Consider the following 16,664-nt stretch of genomic DNA (forward strand, 5'->3'; position numbering starts at 1 on the left):
TCCATTTTTTGGGTTAGTAATCTTTTATGAACCCCTTGGTGATTTAAAGAAAATCCTCTTTGCTCTTTCAACTCCTCAACTGCGATGAGTATCTGTTTTAATGGGTACTACAGATTGGAGAGGATCTTTTAAAATTCAAAATCCCATTGCAGAGGAAACACAGGATTTAGAGTTTTTTACAGATAGTACTGCATCTGTATGTCTGCCTGAGGGGACTTTTCCATACTGTGTTCTTTTGACTGATAAGTAATGTAGCATTATCACTTTGAATAGTACTCGTTCTGTGTGCACTGTACTCTGTGCCTGCGTCAATCAGAATTCTCGAGGAGGGGGTGGCACATGCACGTTTCCAAAAATAGGCTACAGTATGTGATGTACTGTAGAATGTACACGCTGTGGTTTGACCTGGAAGTAGATAACACTAGAGCTACCCTCAGCGGGTAAGCAGAAAAGCTTCAGTTTTTTTCCATCCCCGTTCAGGCGTTTCTTTTACGCCTGCTGTGTGCGGTTACCCTGCACAGGGTCTTAACTCGCCCCCATATCACTGTTGAACTCTCCCATTTGAATAACTTCTTCTGTTTTGCTGTTTCAGGGAACAAAGACCACCGATGCAGATGAGGATGAGGAAGAGGATGGCTTGATCCAGCCCGCTCAAGTCTTCGCACCCAAAAGTCTCATTCTGGTCTCCAGGCTGGATTATCCTGAAATATTCCGGGTAACATGATAACATCTGATTAATTCCTGACTAAAATAGGTTCCTTTCAAAATGTCAGATGACCATGCATAGTGGTCATTTCAGTTTTTGTGGGTTTATTTACCATCTATAGTTACCTGGCCAGGAACATTCTTGGTCCGGTTCATGACTGTTCACTTTACTTATCTCTGCCTAATTAGCATTGGCATGTACAACGGTAGCGCAGCAATTAGTGCATTGACTATCAATTGTCTCATGATGGTAATAGAAAGCATCATGTTGAATCCTGTGTGTGTAGAATGAACATATTGGCTTTATAGAGTGAATTCTGCATGTACTCAAGGCCAGGATATCCAGCCAATCCCTCACTTAAGAACAGAGGGGCGCTTAGCGGATCTCGCCTGTCCCTAGGCACTCCACTGGACCACTACGGTATTCAACTTTGGCATTCAAATGTCTCCGACACACATATTGATTTAGCATTTATTTTTAGCTTTGCTAATGGAATTTGCCATTAAACCACACATCTCAGCTGTACATTCGGAATATTACATAAAATACTATAAAGCTGATGGTATTCGATGACGAATTCCCACAGTGTCTTTAATTGTCCATTTAGGCGCGAAACTGTGATTGGGTGTATGTATCTTGTGATACATCTGAATGTGAGTGTGTTGATTGACCTGGTTGTGTGTCTGTCTCCTCCTGACCTCCCCAGGGCTGCTTGGGTCTGATCTACACGGTGTACGTCGACAGCCTGCCGTTCCCCCTGGAGGGGCTGGTTTCCAACCTCTTCACGTGCATGGTCCCTGTGGCTGGCGGCTCCCAGGTAAGCAGGCATTACTAAAGCAAACAATTCCTCAAATACCTCTATCTTAGAGGGCCTGTCTAACCCCCTCTCAACCCCTCTGGCCTGCTCTCCACAGAGGCATGAATCCACCCCAGACTAGGGGTCAGTCTGGGTTAATGTTGCTGCTAGACCCACACAAGTTGCTGGTTAACCACTGACGGTCTAATGCTTATTATAGTTTCAGTCTCCTACAAGTAGAGCGGGAGTGAGGGAAGGAAGTCATGTTTTGGCCCATGTGAGAGTCCAGACAAATGATTTGCGTTTGCTTTCCATTCAATCATGCATTCCCCGTCTAGATGGTTGCTGTACCACCATGCGCAGAAATGTCCTCATAATACTGTTTTACTTTTCTAGCTGCTCTTCTGATGACATTACTTAGTGAAGCTAGGGTACAAAAACACAGAGTAGGGGGCCTGTTTTTATATTTTCACTTCTCACTAGGTTATTGAAAACCACATCTGAAGCTGTCCTTTAACAAAAACCCTACGCTGGTCCGTTCCCTTAAAGTCTAGACAATGGTGATCAATGTGGCTTTAAAAAACTGGATAATATTTCAACTGTGTTTGTAAAGGGGAAGGAATGTGGCCCATGATTAAGTTCACATCCTGAACCTTAGGGTAATTTAGTGTTTTTGATGTAATTTACCAACACATGTCAGTGTTCCTCCTCAAACTATCGCCACTCCCCGCAGAGCCAAGGGCTTTCGGCTGTAGTGACACAGCATGAGTTAGAAACCTCAGGAGTGGAACAAACTCATCCTTCAACAGACTGTCAAACATGAAGGAATGTCATGAATCAGGGAACAGAGTTGTTCTCTAGCTGGTTCAAACTCAGTTGAAAGGCTATGATCCCAATTAATACCTTTATTGACCATGGTTCAATCCACTAGGATCTTCGTCAGGTCAAAGGCCAAACTCCGTTGAACCACCGTCTGTACCCCTATCATGTTTAGCTGAATTAGACGTGCTGATTGTGTTCACGCGAACACACTGTTTCCACTGTACGCTTACTTCTCTTCCCTCAGCCTCACTGGATACAGCGACGGATGCTGCTGTCCCTATTGGATTGCAGAGGCGTTGTGCCGTGCCAGTGAAATTTAGGTTAACATGCAATTGAGGTTTCTCCCATTGCTGCCGGACTGATTCAAAAGGCTAATTCAGTCGTGCAGCTGCGATGTCCATCGGGTTCAACAACACGTGTTTTATTCATTTTCTGGGAGATCGTCAAAAAAACACTCACACAGTGGATCCCTTAACTGCCATTGTACTGTCATTTCTCCCTTGCCTATATGACCTTTGGCCTTGTACTGAGGTACAGTCTTGTTCAGTTTCCTAATGATATATACAGTACCATGAAAACATGTTTTGATGTGTGTTAGCAAAAAATGTCCCTCTACTGAAACAGTCTTGTCTAGTTCTATGATAGATCCATCCAATGGTTTTTCATATAACCTATGACTTTTCACTTTTGTGTTTTTTGTGATTTTCTCACAGAAACTGTTTTCCCTGGGAGCTGGCGACCGACAGCTAATCCAAACCCCCCTGAATGACAACCTGCCTGTTACATGCAAGAGTGTGGCCCTGCTCTTCCAGCAGCTTGGTATGTCACTGGGCTTCTGCTTCCTCATTACTGCACTACAGTACAACCAGTCAATCCCAAACTTCATGAACTCGACTCCACTTTATGGCACCATCATGTTCCCTCCGTTATTTACAGTCTGGTCTGTATCGGGTCTACTTAGTTGCAGTACAGTAGCTCGAGGCTGCTCTGCCTGTTGGTCACGTACAGTCACAGTATACACAGCTCACATTATAACTTAGCATGTTAACAGGAAACACAAGCTATCGCGGGCGACACAAATAACCTGACAGCTGAATACGAACTGTGGTACCAGATATTAGGAATATCCCTCTTAATCATATTGTTTGCATAGTTTTTCTCCTGTTTATTTTAGTCAGTAGCTTAGTTGTATGACAGGTTATCCGGTCTTGATCCTTGACGGTATTAAACTTTTTTAGGTTCAACTCCAACATTAAGAGGTTTAGAGTTACAACACGAATGAATAAATCATCTGTCCAAATCACAATTTTAAACTCTCAAATTGAGTAGCCACTAAGCAGTTGGATTAATGCTGTACAAATGAACATGTACAGTGCCTTCGGAAAGTATGCACACCCCTTGACTTTTTCCACATTTTGTTGTGTTAGAGCTTAAATTTAAAATTGATCAAATTTAGATTTTTTGGTCACTGGCCTACACACAATACCCCATAATATCAAAGTGGATTTTTTATTTTTTTGTTTACAAATTATGAAAAAATGAAAAGCTGAAATGTCTTGAGTCAATAAGTATTCAACCCATAATAAGTTGCATGGACTCAGTCTGTGCAATAATAGTGTTTAACATGATTTTTCAATGACTACTTCATCTCTGTACCCCACACATACAGTTAAAGTCGGAAGTTTACATACACTTAGGTTGGAGTCATTAAAACTTGTTTTTCAACCACTCCACAAATGTCTTGTTAACAAACTATAGTTTTTGCAAGTCTTTTAGGGCATCTGCTTTGTGCATGACACAAGTAATTTTTCCAACAGTTGTTTACAGACAGATTATTTCACTTATAATTCACTGTATCACAATTCCAGTGGGTCAGAAGTTTACATACACTAAGTTGACTGTGCCTTTAAACAGCTTGGAAAATTCCAGAAAATTATGTCATGGCTTTAGAAGCTTCTGATAGGCTAATTGACATCATTTGAGTCAATTGGAGGTGTATCTGTGGGTGTATTTCAAGGCCTACCTTCAAACTCAGTGCCTCTTTGCTTGACATCATGGGAACATCAAAAGAAATCAGCCAAGACCTCAGAAAGAAAATTGTAGAGCTCCACAAGTCTGGTTCCTCCTTGGGAGCAATTTCCAAATGCCTGAAGGTACCACGTTCATCTGTACAAACAATGGTACGCAAATATAAACATCATGGGACCACGCAGCCACCATACCGCTCAGGAAGGAGACACATTCGGTCTCCTAGAGATGAATGTACTTTGGTGCGAAAAGTGCAAATCAATCCCAGAACAACAGCAAAGGACCTTGTGAAGATGCTGGAGGAAACGGGCACAAAAGTATCTATATCCACAGTGAAACAAGTCCTATATCGGCAACCTGAAAGGCCGCTCAGCAAGGAAGAAGCCACTGCTCCAAAACCGCCTTAAAAAAGCCAGACTACGGTTTGCAACTGCACATGGGGACAAAGATCGTAATTCTTGGAGAAATGTCCTCTGGTCTGATGAAACAAAAAGTGAACTGTTTGGCCATAATGACCATCGTTATGTTTGGAGGAAAAAGGGGGAGGCTTGCAAGCCGAAGAACACCATCCCAACCGTGAAACACGGGGGTGGCTGCATCATGTTGAGGGGGTGCTTTGCTGAAGTAGGGACTGGTGCACTTCACCAAATAGATGGCTTCATGAGGGAGGAAAATTGTGGATATATTGAAGCTACATCTCAAGACATCAGTCAGGAAGTTAAAGCTTGGTCGCAAATGGGTCTTCCAAATGGACAATGACCCCAAGTATACTTCCAAAGTTGTGGCAACATGGCTTAAGGACAACAAAGTCAAGGTATTGGAGTGGCCATCACAAAGCCCTGACCTCAATCCTATAGAACGTTTGTGGGCAGAACTGAAAAAGCGTGTGCGAGCAAGAAGGCCAACAAACCTGACTCAGTTACACCAGCTCTGTCAGGTGGAATGGGCCAAAATTCACCCAACTTATTGTGGAAGGCTACCCAAAACATTTGACCCAAGTTAAAAAATTTAAAGGCAAAGCTACCAAATACTAATTGAGTGTACATAAACTTCTGACCCACTGGGAATGTGACAAAATAAATAAAAGCTGAAATAAATTATTCTCTGTACTATTATTCTGACATTTCACATTCTTCAAATAAAGTGGTGATCCTAACTGAGCTAAGACAGGGAATTTTTACTAGGATTAAATGTCAGGAATTGTGAATAACTGAGTTTAAATGTATTTGGCGAAGGTGTATGTAAACTTCCGACTTCAACTGTACAATTATCTGTAATGTCCCTCAGTCGAGCAGTGAATTTCAAACACAGATTCAACCACAAAGACCAGAGAGGTTTTCCAATGCCTTGCAAAGAAGGGCATTTATTGGTAGATGGGTAAAAAATATAAAAAAGCAGACACTGAATATCCCTTTGAGCATGGTGAAGTTATTAATTACACTTTGGATGGGGTGTCAATGCACCCAGTCACTACAAAGATACAGGCATCCTTCCTAACTCTGTTGCCGGAGAGGAAGGAAACCGTTCAGGGAATTCACCATGAGGCCAATGGTGACTTTAAACAGTTACAGTTTATTGGCTGTGATAGGAGAAAACTGAGGATGGATCAACATTGTAGTTACTCCACAATACCAACCTAATTTACAAAGTGAAAAGGCCTCTACACAGTAAAAAAATATCAAAACATGCATCCTGTTTCCAACAAGGCACCAAAGTAATACTGGAAAAAATGTGGCAAAGCAATTTTATTTTTGTCCTGAACACAGTATTATGTTTGGGACAAACCCATTACAACACATTACTGAGTAATACTCTCCATATTTTCAAACATAGTGGTGGCTGCATCATGTTATGGGTATGCTTGTAATCGTTAAGGATTGGGGAGTTTTTCACAGTAAAAAAAGAAACGGAATGGAGCTAAACACAGGCAAAATCCTAGAGGAACACCTGGTTGTGTGCTTTCCACCAGACTTTGGGTGATTAATTAAGCAGGACAATAACCTAAAAGACAAAGCCAAATATGCACTGGATTTGCTTACCAAGAGGCCGTGAATGTTCTTGAGTGGCCGAGTTATGTGGAAAAAGTCAAGGGGTTTGAATACGTTCTCAAGGCACTGTATGTATTCTCCTTTACTAGGATTTGCTTTGTCTGTTTTGCATTCTTGTTCACATGACGTAGCTTTGCTGTGGTTTGGTGGCTTCACGTGGGCATTACCGTCCCAAATTCCTGCTCACTGCATTAGTTCATACACTGGACTCAAGTATGTGGTTTTATCAGGTCCTTAATACACACAAATCACCGCAGCAGTCAAGTCTGCATTCCAGGGGCCGATGTTGGGGGCAAGTTAGTAAATAAGTGAACTCCAATCAAATTTTTCTAATGCTTTCTTTTATTTGTAATGGAAAATAGGTCCTCATTTAGTGTGATTAGAAGAATGTGTTACAAAACTAAATGGATTATGTTTCTTGTAAGCATTAGGCACTGAACCCCTTGAGGAATTCAATAATAGTTTGCATGCTCCTTTGTGTTTATTTGGACAGCGAGCAGTGGACGTGCACATGGGGGGGTACTTTACTGATACACAAATTATCAGGGTCATGTTCAAGTCATGTGTTTGTAGCCAATCTGGATACACACAGAGATGAAGACAAATGGCCTGTACCTTGACATTATCCTCAGCCATGGTTTGTGTCAGTCCTCACCGACTTTGTTTTTGTTCCCAAATACTGCACGTTATCCAGGAACAGTCCACAAAGCTAATAAAACGGAACAGATTCATGTCTCTCTAAAATTGACATTCCAAAGTGTAGTATTTACCCGGAGCTTGACAGAGGATGGGTCTAAACTCCTCCGGTCTAGACAGCTGTTTTTGGAGTAACAGGAGGAGATGGGGCTTGTTACTGTGCAGCTCAGTCCAACCATCAGGAGGAATGTCTCTGTGTGTTGTGATGTGTACAGTAGTGTGTCCATTCCCCCCTATGAACATGGCCCCTGTCCCTGACAGATGAAGATGATGGGCAGATAGAGGCGCCTGGGCACCTCAAGCCACTGCAGTTTGCTTACAATACCCTTGTGCAGGTCTGCATGTAACGCTTAAGAGATGCTCTCTGTCATGTCCTTGGGCTGCAGGTGATGTAACCGATGTCCTGTAAGAACTGATCAGTACTACATGATATCATATGAAGGATAAGCATTCCAACAGCACCAGAAGCGATCAGATCATGCGACTCGTGTAAGCGAAGCACCTTGCATCTCCCATCCATCACTGCTGTTATACAATGCGGGCTGAGAGTATGTTCTGAGTGCAGAATCAGTGTTTCCCCTATATTAGCAGGGGCGGGCCGCTGCTGCTAATTTGTTGCCGCCACGTTTTTTTACATTTCTGCCGAGACACTTTTAAGATCAGAGTGACTGTTAAAACATGAATGTAAGTATCTCTATATTTCTGTTATTATGGCGCTATCACTCTGTTATTAGTACGCCTGTGTGGTAGTTTCACTGCTGATGGACCTGCCCTGAGTGCAGTGGCAACTATGTGGAAATACGGTTTAGTAAACGTTGTTAAACTTGAACCTAGTCGTTGTGTCATTTTAAGTTAAGTTACAACGTTTATTTGTACCAAGTAGCATTGGATGCATTTAGTCTTTTGAGATATTTCAATTAAGTAAATGCAGATGTAAACCCCATGCTTCAGCCTATTTATTATAAGGGGCAGTGCAGTTAAAAACGTGATTATGTGAGGTCGAAATAACACTGAAATTCTGATAATGGCCTTTTGTGTAAGAGCTGTTTGGGGGGGGGGGGGATCCTGGAATTTCAGCGTGTTCAGGTGGGATGGAACTTTTGGCCCACATGATTACATCACAGTGTAATGTAATTATAATAGACCATGACTGTTCATCTAGGTAAGGGCACTAGAGACCATCCTGTCTACCCACTTAGGGCTGTGTTTGTAAATATAGTGTCTTCAAATTTGTTTCCTAACGTCCACACTGTCCGACTGAGCATTTCAAGGGCCAAAAGGAGCCTCAGGGGATTTTGTTTTTAGAAAATATATTTTGGAGTTATTAAATAAACAGTGATTCATTAGACATACAGTGATAGATGATTATTATTTTTGTTTTTTTACAAAGACTGCGTTAGTGCTTTAAAGCCGCTATGCTGCATCAGTTGAGCTAAATGTTATTTCAGATGGTGTCAACATTTTACATTTTTGATTTTCATAATTTTTTTTGTAGAATGTCCTTTCAAAAAGTCACCAAGTGACCTTCTCACATTCAAATCAAATGTTATTGGTCACATACAGATGGTTAGCAGATGTTAATGCGAGGGTAGCGAAATGCTTGTGATAACTGCATAGTTTTCTAAGGACCTGAAGCGAGGCGACCATCTGTCGGCGCCATCATCTCTAGTGCCATCATTCGTTCTACCTTTGCCACCACTGACCCAAAACATTATAGGTGAAGCACTGCGTGTGTTTTGAGTGTCGTGACGATGCAACCGCTGCACAGCCCAAGGTCGGATCATATGTCACAACATATTCTCATTATTTACAATCTCTCCTACTTGTATGGTTGTATTCTATGAATCAGCAACAGATTTGTTCTCCATGTTGGCTGGGCTGTGTCATCTTCCACCTCAGGTTGGAGGGTCTATTTAAAGCCATGTGTTTTGTGTAACATGCTAAATCTATGTGATTCATCATGACTGTCAGTCAAATCTGTAAGAACAAATGATAAAACACAGATTTTAGTTATAACATGAAATACTGTACAACTTACAGTAGACTACACCCCCCCCCCCTATTTCCCCCTGTGTGTGATTGTCTCTCCCCCAGCCTGTCAGGTACTGAGTTATTCAGTCTAACCTTATGACCAAACAAGACCTGGGGAAAAGGCCCAGACCTAGTGGGTGGTGTGGTGCATATACGTGTTGCATGTCTACGCACCACTGTGTCCAGAGGTCATCCTAGAGGAATGTCCGTCCAACATGTCACACTGCACAGGAAGTGTGGCCCCCAAGGGGATAGAATGGACAGGCCCTGGACAGGCTGCTGGGCTGTTTGTTGTTTGCTGCCTTTGTCTTGGCTCGGTCGGTCTCTTGTTATTTAGGGTCGGAAATGTGTCGCTGTTTCCCATAGATATGTAAACACCTCAAGGACACTAAACGAGCCAGGCTGCTTACCTCAGGATGCCATTATGAAACCTAATTGGCTGCCAAACTAAAAAATGCCAGATGAGTCACCTCAGACCTATGCACTTCCACACAGGAAGTCATGTTGAGGTGACAGAGAATGAGCCAAGTGACCAGCCTGTGTCGCTTGGAGAGATCCTGGTATTCCGTCAACAACGGAACAGACGATGTCTACGTTCATGTTCCGATTCCTGTTTATCAGGGTCTATCTGAGCTGGAGGCAGACAGAATCAGGGACCTCAGTTTGTAGCGGACTGCTGATATGTTAGCCAGTGTTCCGTTGTCTTCATCTCTGTATTGTGTGATGGATTGTTCTAACACTAGGTTGATAGGAAACAATAACAGGAACTGAAAACTTGAGAATTTGTCTGGACTGTCATATTGGTATTTGACAGATTATATCGTCTCATAGCGTGTCATTTCCTCTGGCTATTTTTCCGATTGTATTTTCCTTATCATTAATGATATACACTGACTGTACAAAACATTAGGAACACCCTTTTGCCCCTCAGAACAGCCTCAATTCGTCAGGGCATGGACTCCACAAGGTGTTGAAAGTGCCCCAAAGGGATGCTGGCCAATGCTTCCCACAGTGGTCAGTTGGCTGGATGTCTTTTGGGTGGTTGACCATTTTTGATACACATGGGGAACTGTTGAGCTTGAGCAACCCAGCAGCATTGCAGTTCTTAACACACTCAAACCGGTGCACCTGGCACCTACTACCATACCCCGTTCAAAGGCACTTAAATATTGTTTTCTTTCCATACATCCTCTGAATGGCACACATACACAATCTGTTTCAAGGCTTAAAAATCCTTCTTTAACCTGTCTCCTCCCCTTCATCTACATGGATTGAAGTGGATTTAACAAGTGACATCAATAAGGAATCATAGCTTTCACCTGTTCAGTCTGTCATGGAAAGAGCAGGTGTTCCTAGTGTTTTGTCCTTTCTGTGTATAATATACACTGTACCGTTTTTGTAGCTGAAATTGCATTGTTTACCCACCTGTTATCACTGTTCGCAAGAAGAACGTTGTTTTCTCAGCCATTTGTTATAAGTCCGAATGTAATAGTGAATAATATACTGAGTAAAGAGGGAGATGTTTTCAAAATATTGTGATACATGTACAGTACTTTGGTTTTCATACAGTATGTCTCTGCAAAACAGATCTTTCCTCCAATAATTTCAACAAACAGCTAGTCACATAGAACATGTGCTGTTATCAATCATGCTATCACCCCAAAGAAATATAATTTACTCTGAGTATTGTTTGCGCAGCTTAGAAATAAAATCCACCCCAACAGTGTTTTAAAAAAATATATATGTTTTTATCAATTGTCTAACCGAATACCTCATTTAATTACACATTTTCTCTACTTTCTTCTGCCAGGAATCCAGAATGTTCTGAGTCTGTTTTGTGCGGTTCTGACCGAACACAAGGTTTTGTTCCATTCTACGAGTTACCAGAGACTTGGGGAGGCGTCGCGTGCTCTGGAAGCACTCATGTTCCCCCTCAAATACAGGTACGTGATTGGCCCATCGGTCTCCATTCCCCCATCAGTCCCCGTTACGCCTCGGCTATTGACATGACTTGCCTTGCACCTAGTGTGACTTGAATGATAATGTTTCTTTTGTTTATTATCGTGATTTGTTTGTTCCTCAGTAAAATTGTTACACTTAGGCTGCTTTGATTATGGCTCCATCGAAAGTTCAAACGTATTAAGATGTTCATGTTGATTGTGTTGCCAACTGACTTTCTGACATTTTGTGACTAAACAAAACAACATTCCAGAATGGTCTTTATCTGTTCTCATATGTCATTAAGATGAATACACTTACTGTAAGTTGCTCTGGATAAGAGTGTCTGCTAAATGACTCAAATGTAAATGTACTTGAAAGATTATTCTCTGGTTTACTGAACACCAAAATGGTCACTTGGAGCACCACAGTTTGATGTAGAATTTGACCTGGCAAGTGTTGTGTTTACTCACTGTTGTCTCCTGTTTGAACCTCAGTTACCCATACATCCCCATCCTGCCGTCACGGCTGCTAGAGGTGCTGAGCTCACCCACCCCCTTCATCATCGGGGTCCACTCCATGTTCCAGAGCGAGATCCAAGAACTGGTGAGTGATGTTTACCACCTTCTCCAGACATGAACTGCCTCTGACCCTGATTCAACATGTACAGGACACCAGGGATAACAACATACCTTTATTTAGACTGATTCATTGAAAACTTGCATAATGTAACCAGTTGCCAGTGAATAATGGAGCCGTATGATATATTTGAGTCACTGTACATTTTAAGGAAATGTTATGTTGAGCTGACATTCCTTGTGCCGATTGATGCGGCCTCCTGAGTCCCTTAGATTCAGGGAGTTGTGACTCCTCCACTGTGTTGGCCATGAGCCTGTTTTGGCAGGTTTTGACCTTAGTTTCTCTTATACGCTCTGCCATAGTAATGTAGAATGTGCTCTACAGCTAAAATAGGTATCTAACTAATTGGAAATGATTGTTTAGTGATGTGTGTTGTCTATCTTACAGTTGGACGTTATCATAGCTGATCTGGATGGAGGAACCATAAAGATTCCAGAGTGCATCCACCTGTCCCAGCTCCCTGAACCACTGTTACACACTACACAGACTGCCCTGTCTCTGGTACGTACCTGTTACACACTACACAGACTGCCCTGTCTCTGGTACGTACCTGTTACACACTACACAGACTGCCCTGTCTCTGGTACATACCTGTTACACACTACACAGACTGCCCTGTCTCTGGTACGTACCTGTTACACACTACACAGACTGCCCTGTCTCTGGTACGTACCTGTTACACACTACACAGACTGCCCTGTCTCTGGTACGTACCTGTTACACACTACACAGACTGCCCTCTCTCTGGTACGTACCTGTTACACACTACACAGACTGCCCTGTCTCTGGTACGTACCTGTTACACACTACACAGACTGCCCTCTCTCTGGTACGTACCTGTTACACACTACACAGACTGCCCTCTCTCTGGTACGTACCTGTTACACACTACACAGACTGCCCTGTCTCTGGTACGTACCTGTTACACACTACACAGACTGCCCTCTCTCTGGTACGTACCTGTTACACACTACACAGACTGCCCTCTCTCTGGTACGTACCTGTTACACACTACACAGACTGCCCTGTCTCTGGTACGTACCTGTTACACACTACACAGACTGCCCTGTCTCTGGTACGTACCTGTTACACACTACACAGACTGCCCTCTCTCTGGTACGTACCTGTTACACACTACACAGACTGCCCTCTCTCTGGTACGTACCTGTTACACACTACACAGACTGCCCTCTCTCTGGTACGTACCTGTTACACACTACACAGACTGCCCTGTCTCTGGTACGTACCTGTTACACACTACACAGACTGCCCTGTCTCTGGTACGTACCTGTTACACACTACACAGACTGCCCTGTCTCTGGTACATACCTGTTACACACTACACAGACTGCCCTGTCTCTGGTACATACCTCTTACACACTACACAGACTGCCCTGTCTCTGGTACATACCTGTTACACACTACACAGACTGCCCTGTCTCTGGTACATACCTGTTACACACTACAAACTGCCCTGTCTCTGGTACATACCTGTTACACACTACACAGACTGCCCTGTCTCTGGTACATACCTGTTACACACTACACAGACTGCCCTGTCTCTGGTACATACCTGTTACACACTGCACAGACTGCCCTGTCTCTGGTACATACCTGTTATACACTGCACAGACTGCCTTGTCTCTGGTACATACCTGTTACACACTACACAGACTGTCAGGTCTCTGGTAGGTACTTGTTACACACTAAAGACTGTCCTGTCTCTGGTGCATACCTGTAACACTACGCAGACTGCCCTGTCTCTGGTGCATACCTGTAACACTGCACAGACTGCCCTGTCTCTGGTATGTACCTTTTACTCTACACAGACTGCCCTGTCTCTGGTAGGTACCCAGCATACACCAATGCTCATCCTTGGAAATCACAGATCCTCATTAGACATTTCACATTAGATCATAATGAGAATGTGGTTTGTTGCAAACAGCTGTATAATGTTCTGTCCTTATGTAACTCGTCTACTTATTGTAATGATTATTTGTTCATGTAATCTGAAACATAAAAGTGTACTTAGTCTTGACTTTGTTTATTCCTAAGAGGATTTTTTATTATTTTCAGGTTTTGCATCCTGATCTGGAGATAGCTGACAATGCCTTCCCACCCCCTCGCACAGCCCCCTCCAACCTCAAACTGTTGGTAAGGCACCATCATTCCAGTAAACACAGTGTCTTCATCCTTTACCCCTGGCCATGTCTCATTGTAATAGATGGAGCCTTTTCCCAGAACATCATGTGTTTGTGATATGAGGAGAACACCACTGCTCTGAGATATCTCCTATAACACGCTCGTCTCTTGTCCAACCTATGATAGCACAAAAATGTGAACTTTAGTGGGGGGTTTCCATTTCTTCAGATGGTAGAATAATCACGTTAAGATGTGAACTGAATTAACAAGGTGGTATTCATGGCATGTTTGTGAGGTGACTCTCCCCTCTCTCCCTTGTGTTTCAGGATAAGGAGGTGCGAGCCGTATTCCTCAGGCTGTTTGCTCAACTCTTCCAGGGCTACAGGTCCTGCCTGCAGCTTATCCGCATCCATTCCGAACCTGTTATCCACTTTCACAAGGTGAGATCAACACACTTCTGTTCAACTCAATCTGGGTGGGTCAAAAATCCTATTGCCAACTGAAGCCATGTGCTCCATCACACCCTCAATGTGTCTCCTGATGATGACGTACGTTTGACACCCATGCTGTTGTAATTCCGGAAAAGATCACTGATCACTGCAATGTACGTGGTTACCTTATTTATTCAATTTGTTTGTCCCCATTAACATTTGATAGGCTGACGTTTATCCCTTGTTCCTCTCAGCCTGTAAAAGAATGTTTGGAGGGAATCCAAGAACAAGAGGATTCTATCCTGTCTTATCCTGTTTGATAAAGCTGTTTGGAGGTGTTTTTGTTTTAGCGTGTGTGTGTGTTCTTAGGAAGCGCTTTAGTGACTGGCAGTATGACTCTTCACTATGCTATCTGCTTGTTTGTGTTAAGTGCTGTCAGCCTTGGCCAATGGCCTTGCGATGAGCCATATGAAATATATCAAATAAAAATAGACAAATAGCTGGGTTTGTATTTGTTTGTGTCTGCGGCGTCTCCGTGGTAACCTCTCAGCACATCCCTCTCAAAGTACCCCACATGGCTCGGATTATGGGCCAGGAATTCATCACGTATCTACAGAAACTCAACGCTTTTTTATGGAGAGACGTAGCCTGGGGAGTCTAGAAAAACTGCCCCCGTTTTCTATCTCTTTCACCCACTAGCACGAATCACAGGCCTGATTCAGCATGTCTTCTGTCATTTGTTTCACTTTTGTGACTGGGTTCATTGTGATAAAAAAAAACGTAAAATAAAGAGAAGAGAAGCTACTCAGAAAAGGAAAGTAAGGCTGTTACAGTCCTAAACGTACATATTTATGTACCTACCATTATTTAACCTTTGACCCTGTCCCCCTACAGACTGCCTTCCTGGGCCAGAGAGGCCTGATCGAAAATGACTTCCTGACCAAGGTTCTGGATGGCATGGCCTTCGCTGGCTTCGTGTCTGAAAGGGGGCCACCTTACAGAGCCTGTGATCTCTTTGATGAGGTACTGCGGGCATGGCTACTGTAACCAGACTGTGTTTTGCAGCTTCAGTATGATTTGGCAACAATTTTTCTCATTTCACTGTTGTGTATGAAACTGGGCTTGTCGAGAGATTGTATCGTTTGGGAACAGCTTGACTGACTTATCGTTGGTTCTGTAGCTGGTGGCCTTTGACATAGAGCGCTTTAAGGAGGAGGCGGCCAGCCCTGCCAAGCTGCAGAAGCACATGAGGGAACTCTCTGACCAACTGTACAAAAACGTGAGTTAACATCACTCAGCCTCTGGGCCTGTATGCTATAGTGTTCACATTAGGCACTTTCTGTACTCTTTAGTGTTCTAGCATGTCCTATGGCCGTCACAGATGTTGTTCTTGTCTCTATGTTTTATTATTGAATGGTCCATTACAGGAGAATCCCAACCCCCACATGGCGTTCCAGAAAGTGCCTCGGCCCACGGAGGGCTCCCACCTGCGGGTGCATGTGATGCCCTTCCCCCTGCTGGACGATGAGAAGGTGGAGCGGCTGCTGGCGGAGGGCCTGGCCAAGCATCCCAGCACCCCTGCCATCACTACCACCACCCGCGCAGAGAGGAAGTGTGTGGTGCCCGCCGGCCCTCCCGTGGGTACGTGAGACACAAACATCAGCTCTAGTCCATGCCTGCTCCTGTGTGAGACAAATGGCTTGGCAGGAGTCTGTCTATAATGTGTTAATAGCTGTAAGCACTTAGTTGCTGAGTATTGAATGGCGTCTGTACTAGCGTAGCTAGTATTTCTACCACTCTTGTATTCCTAACCTGCTCACCCCTCATCTGTGCAGTGTCCATCATGGGGAAGATGGGCTCAGTGTTCAACAGCGCTCGCAGGCTAGAGGTGGTGAGGAGCTGCATCTCCTTCATCTTCGACAACAAGACCCAGGAGACGGAGAAGGTGACGCACGGCATCCTCCCTAATCCCTGTCTCTCAGCACAGCGGAATCAGCCACGTCTCTAATGGCCCAGACATCTGGACTGACATCCATTCCTCCGATTACAGCAGGCAGGCAACCGTGTGTGTCGGTCTGGAGTTAGCACTCTCAACTCTATCAGGCTAATTATACCTCCCAGCTGGGAGACAGGACCACACTGGAGACAGATAATCAAACACTTAGACTAGCCTCATAATCTCCTCGTTATCAGCAGAAATGACCCCATTGTTTTAACACCGAGGTTAACGGCATAGCTGTTTTTGCTTTCTGCTTTTTCCCGTAAAGCATTTACACGTAAATGATGCTCTTTGATTTCACCGCGCCGTGGCACCCCCTATAGAAAAGCCCATAGGAACGTTGATGCGGGTGTCCCGTGTGTACTGCATGAAATGGAGCCAGGTCCTT

The 16,664-nt window shown here is 43.7% G+C and overlaps 1 protein-coding gene across 5 annotated transcripts in view; it reads left to right on the forward strand.

The window, feature by feature from the left end:
• Nucleotides 1-16,664, forward strand: part of LOC115167304 (myotubularin-related protein 13) — a 160,836-nt gene that overhangs the window by 81,671 nt on the left and 62,501 nt on the right. For 4 of the 5 annotated variants that reach the window (XM_029721601.1, XM_029721602.1, XM_029721604.1 and 1 more), the window contains exons 4-15: nt 593-715; nt 1,413-1,523; nt 3,038-3,143; nt 10,938-11,070; nt 11,563-11,671; nt 12,092-12,205; nt 13,781-13,858; nt 14,173-14,286; nt 15,172-15,300; nt 15,458-15,556; nt 15,705-15,918; nt 16,113-16,222. In XM_029721601.1, coding sequence (XP_029577461.1) covers nt 593-715; nt 1,413-1,523; nt 3,038-3,143; nt 10,938-11,070; nt 11,563-11,671; nt 12,092-12,205; nt 13,781-13,858; nt 14,173-14,286; nt 15,172-15,300; nt 15,458-15,556; nt 15,705-15,918; nt 16,113-16,222 — 1,440 coding nt within the window. Of the gene's footprint in view, nt 1-592; nt 716-739; nt 1,127-1,412; nt 1,524-3,037; nt 3,144-10,937; nt 11,071-11,562; nt 11,672-12,091; nt 12,206-13,780; nt 13,859-14,172; nt 14,287-15,171; nt 15,301-15,457; nt 15,557-15,704; nt 15,919-16,112; nt 16,223-16,664 lie in introns of those variants that run through there. The other variant, XM_029721606.1, reaches the window with a different exon arrangement.

This window comes from Salmo trutta, chromosome 29, assembly GCF_901001165.1.
Source record: "Salmo trutta chromosome 29, fSalTru1.1, whole genome shotgun sequence".
Taxonomy (NCBI): Eukaryota; Metazoa; Chordata; class Actinopteri; order Salmoniformes; family Salmonidae; genus Salmo; species Salmo trutta.